This window comes from Etheostoma cragini, chromosome 9 (assembly GCF_013103735.1).
Source record: "Etheostoma cragini isolate CJK2018 chromosome 9, CSU_Ecrag_1.0, whole genome shotgun sequence".
In the NCBI taxonomy this organism is placed as follows: Eukaryota; Metazoa; Chordata; class Actinopteri; order Perciformes; family Percidae; genus Etheostoma; species Etheostoma cragini.
This window is the reverse complement of record NC_048415.1, coordinates 23,616,406-23,628,767: the sequence shown is the minus strand read 5'-3', so window position 1 is coordinate 23,628,767 and position 12,362 is coordinate 23,616,406. Positions and strand designations below refer to the sequence as shown.

The 12,362-nt window shown below is 40.0% G+C and overlaps 2 protein-coding genes across 2 annotated transcripts; both read right to left on the bottom strand.

Annotated features, from left to right (window-relative positions):
- Positions 1-512: 512 nt before the first annotated feature.
- Positions 513-3,107, bottom strand: sft2d2a (SFT2 domain containing 2a). Its single transcript, XM_034880851.1, has 8 exons — positions 2,879-3,107; positions 2,719-2,808; positions 1,729-1,814; positions 1,515-1,596; positions 1,226-1,261; positions 1,052-1,110; positions 945-974; positions 513-841 (listed from the first exon to the last, which is right to left on the bottom strand). The coding sequence occupies exons 1-8, from the start codon at positions 2,942-2,944 to the stop codon at positions 802-804; spliced, it is 489 nt and encodes a 162-aa protein (XP_034736742.1). The 5' UTR covers positions 2,945-3,107; the 3' UTR covers positions 513-801.
- Positions 3,108-4,134: 1,027 nt separating this feature from the next.
- On the bottom strand, positions 4,135-9,648 carry tmem45a (transmembrane protein 45a). The gene is made up of 6 exons (XM_034880829.1): positions 9,471-9,648; positions 6,683-6,890; positions 6,031-6,243; positions 5,067-5,251; positions 4,837-4,979; positions 4,135-4,702 (listed from the first exon to the last, which is right to left on the bottom strand). Exons 2-6 carry the CDS (start codon positions 6,876-6,878, stop codon positions 4,606-4,608), a joined length of 834 nt encoding a protein of 277 aa, XP_034736720.1. The 5' UTR covers positions 6,879-6,890; positions 9,471-9,648; the 3' UTR covers positions 4,135-4,605.
- Positions 9,649-12,362: the final 2,714 nt, after the last annotated feature.

The following is a 12,362-nucleotide window of genomic DNA, read 5'->3' as shown; positions in this document are numbered from 1 at the left end:
TTGAAATGTTATCTGGGCTAAAACGATGTGTCTTCCAATATAGTTTTAATCAGAACCAGATAAAATATAATTCTGCACTGGGAGAACTGGACCGTGAAATGTTAAAATAACATTAGTAAATGAAGGAATGAGTATGTCACATTAGTGTTTCACATGAATATTATTTAAATTATAGAACAATTTAAACAATTTCTCATTGTGTAAAAAATGGTTGTGAGCTACAAGAACAGAAAAAGATGTATAAGCAGGTTATTAAATGTTCTTGGAGACACGTTGGACACGTGCACCTTTGCATTGTTACGGCCCTTAAAGTCTTTTTGGCTATTCCTCTGGCACCAAATCTTTCATTAAATGATGCAACCAACTGTATTTGACATTTTACTTCACTCCATTTCAGTTCACACTTGTTCATTTCCAGCCATCTGAAGCTTTCATATTACCCCTCTCCGATCTTTCTGGCTCAAGTGTTCGTGTCCTCTCAGCATTAGAAATAATGAGGCTGTTGTGTGTTAATTTACAAAACCAATACTGCATTAATTTATTAGAGATATTTACACATATTAAAAACCAAGCCCACATTAAAATTGGTAGACGTTATCAATACATGATATCACAAATATCAATCAGCTCAATGAACAAAGCACAAACAATACAAAGAAACCCCTTTGGAGATAAAACAGGTCGAGTCCCAGACTCCCTGAAGCAGGACCACGTGGAGGCGATTCAGTAAGTTCAGTTAGAGACCTGTCCCTGTCTCAAAACCACTTCATCCAGCCCGAACCCCCCAAACTGAGACTAGGTTTACTTTATGCACACCGCCAACAGCTTCAATAACGCCTCCCTTGAAAGGACACAAATCAGACATCAACATGGTTATGAACGGCATTTTGATTCTGAACATTTCTGCAGCTGATGTGGGAACAAATGGTGTTAAAATTTCAAACCTCATAAACGGGATGTAGGACAGACTGTACCTGCAGACAAAGCAAATTTTATGTCACAAATAAATAATCATTTCAGACCATATCAATGAGTAGAAATCGTGTCTTACCACGCAAAAGCCAAGACTTGCAAGATGCAAAACAACAAAGCCAGGCCAAAGTTCTTCCACTGTAAGAAAAAAAATACAACTGCTGTCTAAGAGAGATTGGACTTATAGGCTAATCAATACAGTAACATGTCTTTAATTTATTAGAAGTGATCAGAACTCTTTATACCCACTCACCCAGAAGGCTGCACAGAGGGTCAACACAAGGCAAGTCTAAAGGAATGAATGGAAGAAATATAACTCACAATATGCTGGTTGGCGTTCAATTGTTGGAGGAGGATTCTAAATTTTAACAATTTTTATTTTTTACACCTTCACATTTTCTCTCCATAAACATGCGACTGTGCTCGAGTACATTTCCTGGATAAATTAATACACAAAGTTAAGAAGACTTTGGACTGAGGCCTGCATGGTAAATTTGGCAGTATAGTTGTGTGACATAGCAGAATGAAAAACCAGTACTCACAATCATGATTGCGGTGGCCAGCGCTCTTGTTTTGTCACACATCCTTTTCAACTGCTTCATCGGCCCCATCAGAAACATGGTGCTGATGGGTCATACAACACAACATGTGGAAAATGGGAACTTATTAATACAAACTCATCCTGAAAACAAAACCATCACAAGGTCATCACCAGCTGCTTTAATCTGATTAGTTCTTATATTTGTGGACACTGACCTCCCCAGTGCACATATGTTTCCTAAAGTGTAAAACACGATGAAGATGGTGATTCCGATCCGGGGGAGCCAGAGCATCCCGACCCCCTGCAAGACACACATGAAGGCAGGGGATTGATGCCGTTTGGACTGTGTGGGTGACACACAACCAAACTGCAGCATAGGTGTAATTTACGGCACCCCCCCAAAAAAAAAACCAATTATAATTAACCCTTGTGTTGTCTTCCCATCAAAATTGAAAATCAACCCCATTGCTGAGGCTTTTTTGTCCCTTATTTCATCACTTTTGATGCTTTTGTTTGATGTTTGTCACACTTTAGTTTTACAGTTATTTTTTGGAATTTATGGTCAATAAACCTCATTTATAGGAAATTATACCTAGTGTTTGAGTTAGAAAAGCAGAAATTAGAAATCATTTTGACTAAAATGAAAGGAATGGATGTTAATGGATGATAATCACGGACTGGAATATGTCAACTTTTACTCAACACCTTTTCAAAAACACTTAAACTTGTTTTTCAAATACTATAAAATTGAATAAGATGCCCTAAAATTAATGAAAGTAGAGATTTGTTCTTGCCAAAGAGCGTTGTGTGGAATCAATCACGTTATTTTGGGGAATTAAAAAGAACATTGATATATAAAAGCAGGTCAATTTGACCCAGGAAAACATGAGGGTTCAAGACATTTGCACCATAAATTGATGCATAAAAGGCACAAAATGTTGCAGAAAGATTCCCTAGAATGCAGAAAATGACTGGTTACACGTTCAAAATATTAAATTTTGAATTAAATATTTGATGAACCTAAAAGTTACACCCTTGAACTGTAGCTTTCATCCCTGAGTTGCAGGACTGCTGCCAAGTGAATTCACATTCCTCAGAGCAAGAAGAACCAGTAGGGCCACATCAGCTGTCCCTGCATCGTCCTCATTGTGTGGAGCATAAAACAACAAAAGCAACATTATTTTAGACAAGTTACAGATCTTTACCAAAACTGTGAACCCGGCTCCGACCACGAAACAGGCGACGAATCCCTTGACACGTGTCCCCCAGCCCAGGGTCGAGGCTTCATTCACAGTCTGGAAAGAGTTTGGGTTGAGTTATCCTCTCAGTAAGGCTCATTATGCTGAAGTTCGGGTTTAGTTTTACCTCTAAAATGGTTCGGTCATCTCTCCGAGCCTCTTCACCACTCAAAACGGATTTTAATTTGTCCATAACTGAAGATGGATTGGAGATTGTTGGTTGTTTCGAGGAGCGCGAGACCAACTCGCCGGTTTCCTGAAATCTGCGTGGATGGACAACAACGTCACGTGGAGGAGTTGTCAGGTAGCTTCACGGCAGGTGGATGATGCCTTCAAGTTCGTCACACCTGTGCGGAGAAGCAGCAAAGACGTCTCACTCTGACCGCTCCCTCCCTAGAGTTTTTATGCAAATTAAAAATTCAGCCTTGTATAATTCACTTTATTTTAGACATTTTGTTTGTGTTTTTTCTTTTGCTTTAAAGAAACAAAATCTTTAAGATCAGATAAAAAAAAGCACATCTAATTGACATGGTTTACCTAATAAGAAAATAATTGGCAGATTGATTGATGATGATTTTGATGCACTCTAATTTGCATATAAAGTGGTTGTTGTAACCAAAGAATATTTACAGGACACATTTTTACTAACTGAGTGATTGCTCGGCTTCAGCACAGAAGACCTTTCTAGAAGCACATTGCTGTAGATAATAAGTCTGCAAGGGCAATTTACAGTGATGGCAGTGGTGTAGTGTACGTGATACGCAGGTATACGCAGTAGAACCACTAAGAGAGCTCCATGGTTTCCATATACCCAGTTAAAAACATACTTTTTATTACATTTGAATCTGGTTTTCTTCTTTGCACATGCTAAATATAGGTATTTCCAGCGTAAATTGGAGAATAAAAGTTTGAAATTAAGTCTTTTTCCCTCAAAATAACCCTTGGGGTGGACACCCAGACCCTTCACTATGATATGCCCCCATCCCCCAAAGGCAGATTCCGGCCCATGTACAATGGCCGATGTATTTATATACAGTACAGTATGCCCACTATAATACATTAGACCACTACACCACTGGGTGATGGGATACTACAACCTCATGTTGGGATCATTATATGATGCGTGATGCGTTTTAAAGTGATTCACTGTGATTTCACTTAGTGAGGAATAGAAAATATTCCTAGTGACAGGTTTTGGTCATAGTGTCTCAAAAAAGGAGACATTCTGAAAGTGTTGAAAGTGTCACTAGGCCCCACTGACAAACAGGAGGAATGAGATCTTTTTTTAGACATTAAGCAACACTGAATATAATGCCAAAAGGTTATGCATAAACAACACTATCAACCCTAATATAATATGTAATGACGTCAAATATCCAAATCTAAACATTTAAACAATTTTAATAAAATTCTTGTTTTTTGGGCATTTGGGTTTGAGCTTTAACAATATGAAACAAAATGGCCACAAGATGGCGTTACACCAAAAATAATATGTCTGTTTGGCAAGTCAAAGCAAAACCATGCAATCCATAAAAAGCTTACCCTCATGAGTTCATCTTCACTTATATTGTATGTGCAAAATAATAATTGGCAAAAACGATATGACCGAGTATATGAAAAGTATTAGAACACAGTAAAATAACTAGCATTGAATAATGAGAGTAAGGCTAAAGGGCTTTACAGCTGATGAAATAAGGCAGAGGTAGAGAAATATTTCTAAAGTAAAGCATCCAGAAACGTTGTCCTTTGTCCTCTTCTGTCTGCACACTTTGCTTCTAGTCGTACTGCAGACATCATATCCCTGATTTAAGTGTGATCTACATGAGTCACAATGAAGGTGTACAACAGTCCTCTTCACACAATCTCATCTTCTGACTCTGGATCTCTGTCTCTCAGCTTCAGAAGTCCCATTTCCACTGGAGGAGTCCTCCTCAATCTGGAGCGAACCACACTGCAGAGAGCGCACAACCAACAGTCACGCATAACATAAACTATAGTGAGAGAGCGCCATTATAGGCCCTCTAGTTGTTATTCAGAGTGTGGATGAATCTGTAAGATGTCTGGATGTGTGGAGCATGTTCTTACCAGCTGACGGTGCAATAGAGCGTGCTCACGACGAGCATGGCGAAGGCGAGGTGCCAGGAGTAACACATGGTGACGAACATCATGTTGCTGTGATCATTAAGGTCCCACTCAGGACCGTGGGGAGGGTACAGCACATAACCAATCTGCACGCAAAGAGAAGAAGAAGAGAAGGCAACGTGAGGATATATTAGGCAGGCGCTGCCAGAAACAGCTCACACACTCCGATTTACCTGCCAGAACCAGCTCCCCTGCAGGAGAGTGAGGGTGCAGCGCAGCAGCTCCAGGATGATGTTACCTCGCTGGAAGACCTCCAGGAAGGCAACAATTGCCTCGCCAAAGACGGCGAAGAGAAGTAGCTGGTGCACATGGACGTCCAGCATACTCCTGCCATGGAGGTGGTAGAAGAAAAGAAATCCTGCAAAAACAAGAGGAAATCATCAGAGTAACTTCCTGTGTCTGTGTAACATGGGTTTCTCCACTGCCACGCCTCTTTGGGAGACCAGCGGCAGGTCCTGAGTCTTTTGATTCCAATAAGAGAAGTAAACTATTATTTCGCCCCATGGTCATCAAAATAAATAATGGACACATCTCTCACAAGCCACATAGTGTCTCCCAAACATTCTGACACTAACATGGCATTTTTCAGATGGACGAATGAGGAGAAAAGGAACTGACAGACAAACTCTCGCGAGATCTGGCAACACGGGGAAGCCAACGTCAACTTACCTTCACAGACGCCCGAACAAAACTACTTTCCTGTTGCTAAACATTTCTTTTGGCTGTGTTAGTATCTAATGTTGGGAAAAGAAAATAATAATGAACTAGGCAAAAATAACTTTTCATCCATCCACACAACATCACTACACTTTTTAAGAGAGGCCACGCCCATTGAGGAGACAGGAAGTGTGCGCTGCTTGAAATCTTTGGCCAAACCAACCTCAACGTTGACAGTTTTATTTGTACGAAGAAAATTGTGACAACTTTGTCAAATATTTTAACAGTTGTTTAAAAAAAAAATATTGTGAATAGTGTTATAAAATATCCAGTTAGTGATAACTGGTGGTGTTGATGAAGGGGTACTTCAGTTGATCTAACTGTTTGGGTACGTCTTCATAATATAATCATATCATATAATAAAATTAAATATTGTAAATTAATAACATCAAAGTGAAGAAAAAATGTAGTTTTTCTTACCTTCATTAAAGAAAGCAATAGCCAGCATTAACCTATCCATTGCCAGCGGAGCAACCTCTGTGGTGTGTACAACCAGATTGACGGTGGCGGCCACGCCAAAGAACAGGTACATGGTGGCGTGCTGCCAGTTCATCAGATACTGCCAGTGTTTCTCCGCAACGTTGTACAGCTGTAGTCTCGGCCCATCTGCTGCAAACTGCTCCGCCAGCATCCCTGGGGAGCACAGCAGAGGAAACACTCAGATCCCCTCGATTAAAGAGTGAACAGTGGGGGGGCCGTGCACAGAGGCTCAGTCCTCGCCGCAGCGGTCTAGGGTTCGGTTGCAACCTGCGGCCCTTTGCATGTTGTTCCCCCTCTCTCTCCCATTTTATGTCTAAACTGTGCTGTCAAATATAGCCTAAAATGCCTGAAAAATAATCTTAAAAAAGAGTGAACACTGTAAATGCCTACTTGTGTCATACTTCACTACACTGTAAATACTCATTAAAGTTATTTTAGTTGCTTTGGTGTGCTGGATTCATGCAGACGTCTCCTAGCCAATGTTAAAAAAGGAAGGGGATGCAAAATTAAGGTCATTTGAAATCAGCTGTTTTTCATATCACTCCCAGCTTATGTGTTAGTGTTTTGGAAGTGACTAGAAAGACCTAATTACCAACAAAAGAGCAGAAGAGTATGACAGAGCTTTCGGCGATCTCCAGGCGGCGCTGTGAGGCTCTGCTGGCCAGCCGGGTGGAGCCTATGTTCTTGTTCCTGCGGGTGGCGTGCCAGAGCGAGTGCTTCCCTGTCCACCAGATCCCAGCTACCAGGAAGAAGCATCCAGGGAGCGCGTGGCCCTTGAAGCTTCCCATGACTCTGAGCCCCTGAATCGTGGGAGGAAACAAATCTATTAGCAGTTGCAGAGTGACAACCAAGGAGAATCATCACTCCTGTCATCTAAATGGTCTAAGAAAAACTGTTTCTTCTTCCACAAAAAAAGATCTATTTAGCACAAATCAGGGTTTTATTCTCAATTTTGCATCTATATTACATCAGCATGAAAAATACTGTATGGTTTCTTTTAAACGCCGGTATCTTGTGCTGTAACAAGATGACATGCATTTTAGAAGTGTTCTTCCAGTAACATGGGGATATAGCTTACAGTATTTTTAGCATGACTGGCAAATGAGAAGGAATAAGAAATGGGAAGGTAAAAGTGGAGGAGTGCCTGCCATTGAGTTAAACAGCATAATCAGCAGCCATAATTAGTGTGTTTGTGTGTGTGTGTTTGTGTGTGTGTGTGTGTGTGTGTGTGTGTGCGTGGGCGTGTGCCTTCAGCTGACTTTAGTAGAAGTGTGTCTGGAAAGGGAAAGACACCAGTTTTTCTACAGATAGGGTCTGAGCTTACTTCATGAATTTCCATTAGTTGCATGCTGTCCCTGGTAATGACTAGCCATTGAGGATGATGTGTGCTTGTGTCTGTGGGTACAGACCAGGCTGTCATCACCTGCTGTTTACCCCTACACATTCATTCAGAAAGTGAACAAACGCATGCACAATAAAAGGGAAAATGATCAAAAACAAACAGGCTACCATCTCACAGTCAGCCATGCACTCTTTTATCCATTGTGTGGCTCCTTATGGTTTCACGTGAAGTCAAGAATATAAAGAAACTTCATCAACCTGTTTGACCTTGGTCCCCTTACCAATAAATAATGCTTGGTAAACTCTGAGAGGAGTTAACAGCGAGCAGAGATTCAGAATAAGGTGCATGGCTGTACTCTGTTTTGTGATGGAGATGACAGACAGTAATCCGCCCGGTATCAAAGGAAACCTTTTGGAGGGAGCACAATGAATACAAACAGATTGCTTGAGCTTATCTGTGTCAGAGACCCTTTTTCTCGTGCAACCTCTACAGACTGAGGAAAACACTTCAGTCGCCATGGCAATCACTCCATCGTGTCACTGGAGTGCTGCTTTGGCTGTTTGGCTGATTTACTCATAATCAACGACAACATCTGTGCAGCCTTGTTCCCAGATTGAATTGTTCCTACACTTCTTCTGTCTAGGGTTTCACTGAATAATTATACGTTATTACACTCCCTGCTGGGAAGTAACTAAGAACATTTAGTCAAGTCGGCTACTGTGCTTGAGTCCAATATTGAGGTACTTCCATTCTATGCAACTTTATATTGCAACTCAACATCTAAGTGGGAAATAATGTACTTTCTCCTCCTGTATGTTTATTTAGCGTTATGGCCCAATGGTTAGTCAGCACTGTGGCCTCACAGCGAGAAGGTTCTGGGTTCGAATTCAGATCGTTCCAGGCCTTTCTGTGAGGAGTTTGTATGTTCTCCCCATGCATTTGCATTAGTGTCCTCTGGGTGCTCAGGTTTCCTCCACCTTTAAAAAACATCCTAGGTACTCCAATCAGGGCCCTCGATCAAGGCACTGGCTCAGATCTGGAGCGCTGGATGGCCGCCCACTGCCGCCTCGAGCAATGGGTTAAAATACAGAGAACGAAGTTCACTACATATACGTGTATGTGACAATAAAGTACCTCTACCATTAACTGTGACTTTTCAGATTCAAGATTTGTTTTTAATCAAAAGGAGGCCTTAGTTGTTGTAGATAACTCTACCCAACAATATATTAAAAACAAAAATGAGCCCCGCCTTAACCAATTATAACATTAAAGGACTGCTTACATGTTTAAGTACCAATAATAATGATCCAGGTGGGTCATTCTGCATGAGTACTATTAGCTATAATACTCCATGAAGCTTTAAGAAGGCCTGTATTTGTTGCTTTTATTTTAACTTCATTGCAATTTAAAAATGCAGGACTTTTACTTAAAGAAATTGAGTATTTTTATTATGTGGGATTGTTTTTTCCACTCCACCAATGATGATACTTTTTCAGTAACGATTGTGTTTGTTTGATTTAATATTTAATTATTAAACTGCCTGGGTATTTTTGAATAAGTTGGACATTCTTCATGGAGGTGTAGATTCTAGGTCAGGAACCACTGACTATGAGAAAAGCCATGAAGTGGTCCTGACTGGGAGCTATGGAAAGACACTGGCACAAAGTGCTGTCTTTGTCTTTTATTCTGGAGGAGAAGACAGAGGCTGTAAGGTTTATTAAAAGAGATAGTATGGCCTTCAAAACAGATACATAACCAACATAAAAACTAACTTACTGGATGTCTTACAGTGTAAGACAAGTTGCAATCTAAGACTTTTTGGAGTAAAGATCAGCAAAAAGATGAGTTTTGTGGTTTACTGAAAAAAACTTTTGTGATACATATTTTTTTTAAATAAAGGCAACAAGTTCTATTTAGAAGCACAGTGAGTGTATTTTATAGGCGGTTGTGTACATAAATATAGCTACTACTACATACAGATACAGTGAGTAGCCTATAACATTCCTTTATAGTAGAAAGAAAAAGAAGGTCTTCTTACCCAAGTATGTTCGTCACTGGAGATGAAATGTTATTACATATAAGTATGTTTAGCCAGAAATATCAAAGCATCTTCATTTTCTTAGCAAACAAATCATGTTCCCTAAGCAGAGAGATATCCTGTGTTCCTCGGTGAACATCTGAATCTGGTCCCAGCTGCCTCCAGACCAGACCCATTTTTTCCCGAGTCTCAGCAACAGTTGAGGGTTTTACCCCCAATAAACGATCCCATTGGATTACAGAGTTGAGCTCGCGTCATCGTTCCGTGCTATCATTGGCTGACGTCGCTGTCAGTCTCAGGTGTCTACCGTCCACGTGTGCACTTTCACTCCGCCTGCTCCCTCTCGGCTCCCTGCTCGGAGGAAACCGCTACTTTCCATCCAGCCTGGGCAGGGCAGGGCCGGCAGGCAGGGGCGGGACGGGCCGGGCCGGGCCGGGCCGGGCTGGGACAAGACCTCCGGCACGTACACTGTGGCTGGAACACTTCCTTCGTTATCTGCTCCATCACTTCACTTGTTTTATTCACTCATTTGTTTATCACTTTACATTAATGTAGGCTAATGTTTGCTAAAGTAGGCTATTGTAGGCTAATGTGAGGGTAAACGGAAGCATACGGTGAATTCTAGCATTACTCAGGATTTACAAGGCAAACTAGGACTACTAGAAAAGTCAACAGCAAATGAATGCCCAACAGTGGATAGACATGAAAGTGCTGAAATTGTAAAAGTAATATATTACCTTACCACCTCATACAGTGTCACCATATAGAGGCAAAAAGGGCAGAATAAAAAGCCACTCACTCATATTTCATTTTTCACCTGTTGCTTGGATTTAGTTCAGTTTTGCACTAATAGTGCCCTAATATCCGCTCTCCTCAAAGCAATATGTATATAAAATGTGTATTAATTATAAAGCTTTTGGCATGAAAACAATAAAGGCAGTGCAATGCAAAATGTGTACAATGTGGAATGAACCCATTTTTTAATGTTAATATGTTACAAAGTATACAAAAATGAACTTTTATCTCTTATACTTTGCAAAAAATAAAAACGTAACACCAGGTGACCCTATGGATATCAAAATTTCAAAATGTATCTTCTCTTAAAATATTCAAACTAGACACTTCTAGCCCCACTTTAAGAGATGTTGTTATCAACTTTCAAAGATTTTACACAGACTTTTGAAATTCTTTTTTGCTTTCCATACTCTCCACTCATTCTGCAGAATCAGTAATTTGCTACAATTTACAAGATACAAACAGCATTTCAACTTCAGAATTACACACACACACACACTTCCTAAAGTGTTAAAGTGTGTGTGTGTGTGTAAAATAGATAACAGACACAACAGCCACTTTAACATCTTTTTTCAGTGTAACTTACACCATTCCTGTAGGTGTGTCAGTGGCAGGGCTGTGATAGGGCACGTGCTGATTTACTGACACACCTGTGGACCGCAGCCATCATCACAGTGACATCATTGGTTACGCCTGTGCTTCACCAGCTTAGTCAAAATGTCTGCCTTGAGAAAGCCGATTATGGTATTGCCATTGTTATTATGGGATTTAACTACATTTGAATACTCGTTATTATTGGCCTTCTTATGGGCTGCAGTGTGATAATCCGAACAATAAAGAATGTAACAACTGTTGAGGATACATTAAGAGACTGTAAAGTGCGTGCTTGTTGATAGCACATCGCATTAAGCAATTGAGTGTCACATCAGCGTGCTTGTGGCTTGTTTTGTGTTGATCGCAGTGTCACTCCAGCCTTCGAAGCCAAGCAGCGTGAGGTTGGCTTCACACAGCTGTTGTGTATTTTTAGTTCTGAGGAAAAAGGTTATATGAATATGTAATGTATGAAAGACAAAAAAAAACAACGTGTATCTCACAGAGAGGACACTAAATGTAACCTACATCATTTCCCCTAGATAAAACATTCATTCTGGGTGGACATTAATCAAAGCCGGGTCACAATAGTTTCAATAGACCAGGATTTATTGGTCAGTTAATAAATTAAGTAAACATGTGTCACATGAAGTAATAGTAAAGTAGTGATGTACATCCTAAACATGGAAAGACAACCATTTATCACTAGCTAGAAATAAAATCAAATTTATGGTACTGCATATTTACTGTGTACAGTATGTATAGATTCATATACAGGCAGCCTGATTTTGTTGCCCCTTTATCACACGTTGTAACATCTTATTTGGCAGTGCAAAAGCACGACAGACACAGTCTGGCCTCACATGCAAAACAACAGATAATGCAGGGAAATATATGACAGATGGACTCATATTATCTGGAGGAGGACTTTACTTTTAGAACTACAGAGTAAAGATTATTAACACAGGTATGAATCAGGCTCCAAGTAATATTATTTCTGCCCATGCTCTTATAACATACTTCCCCCAGATTTAGTTATGGCATCAACATGGACGGAGTCTACAATTCATACTAAAATACTGGCTGCAATTAGTTTGAATATACAAATACTCAACATGCCATTGACACTTTGCAAGTTAGTCTGGAGCATGACCTTTTGTACTTGTCCGACAAGGGAGAGATGTTAAGAAGGGTTCAAGTTAACAATGTGTTTCAAGAAGTTTATTTTATAAAAGGGGAATCTCAGTTACCATGAATCTTCTCATCTAACTCTGAGCAAGAAAGCAAATAAACAAATTTCCCAAATTGACAAATTCTCCTTAAAGGTAAATGAGATTTGCAAATATGTAAAAAGAAAAATAACAATTTTAAAAACCCACAATGAATCTTGAGGAAATTTGCTTAAAAAACTGTAGGTTGGTCCAATGCAGAGTTTAGAATTCTTTTGACACTAACATAATGTAGTCAAAGAGACAAAACCACTCGTATTTTGGGAATTATTTAAAC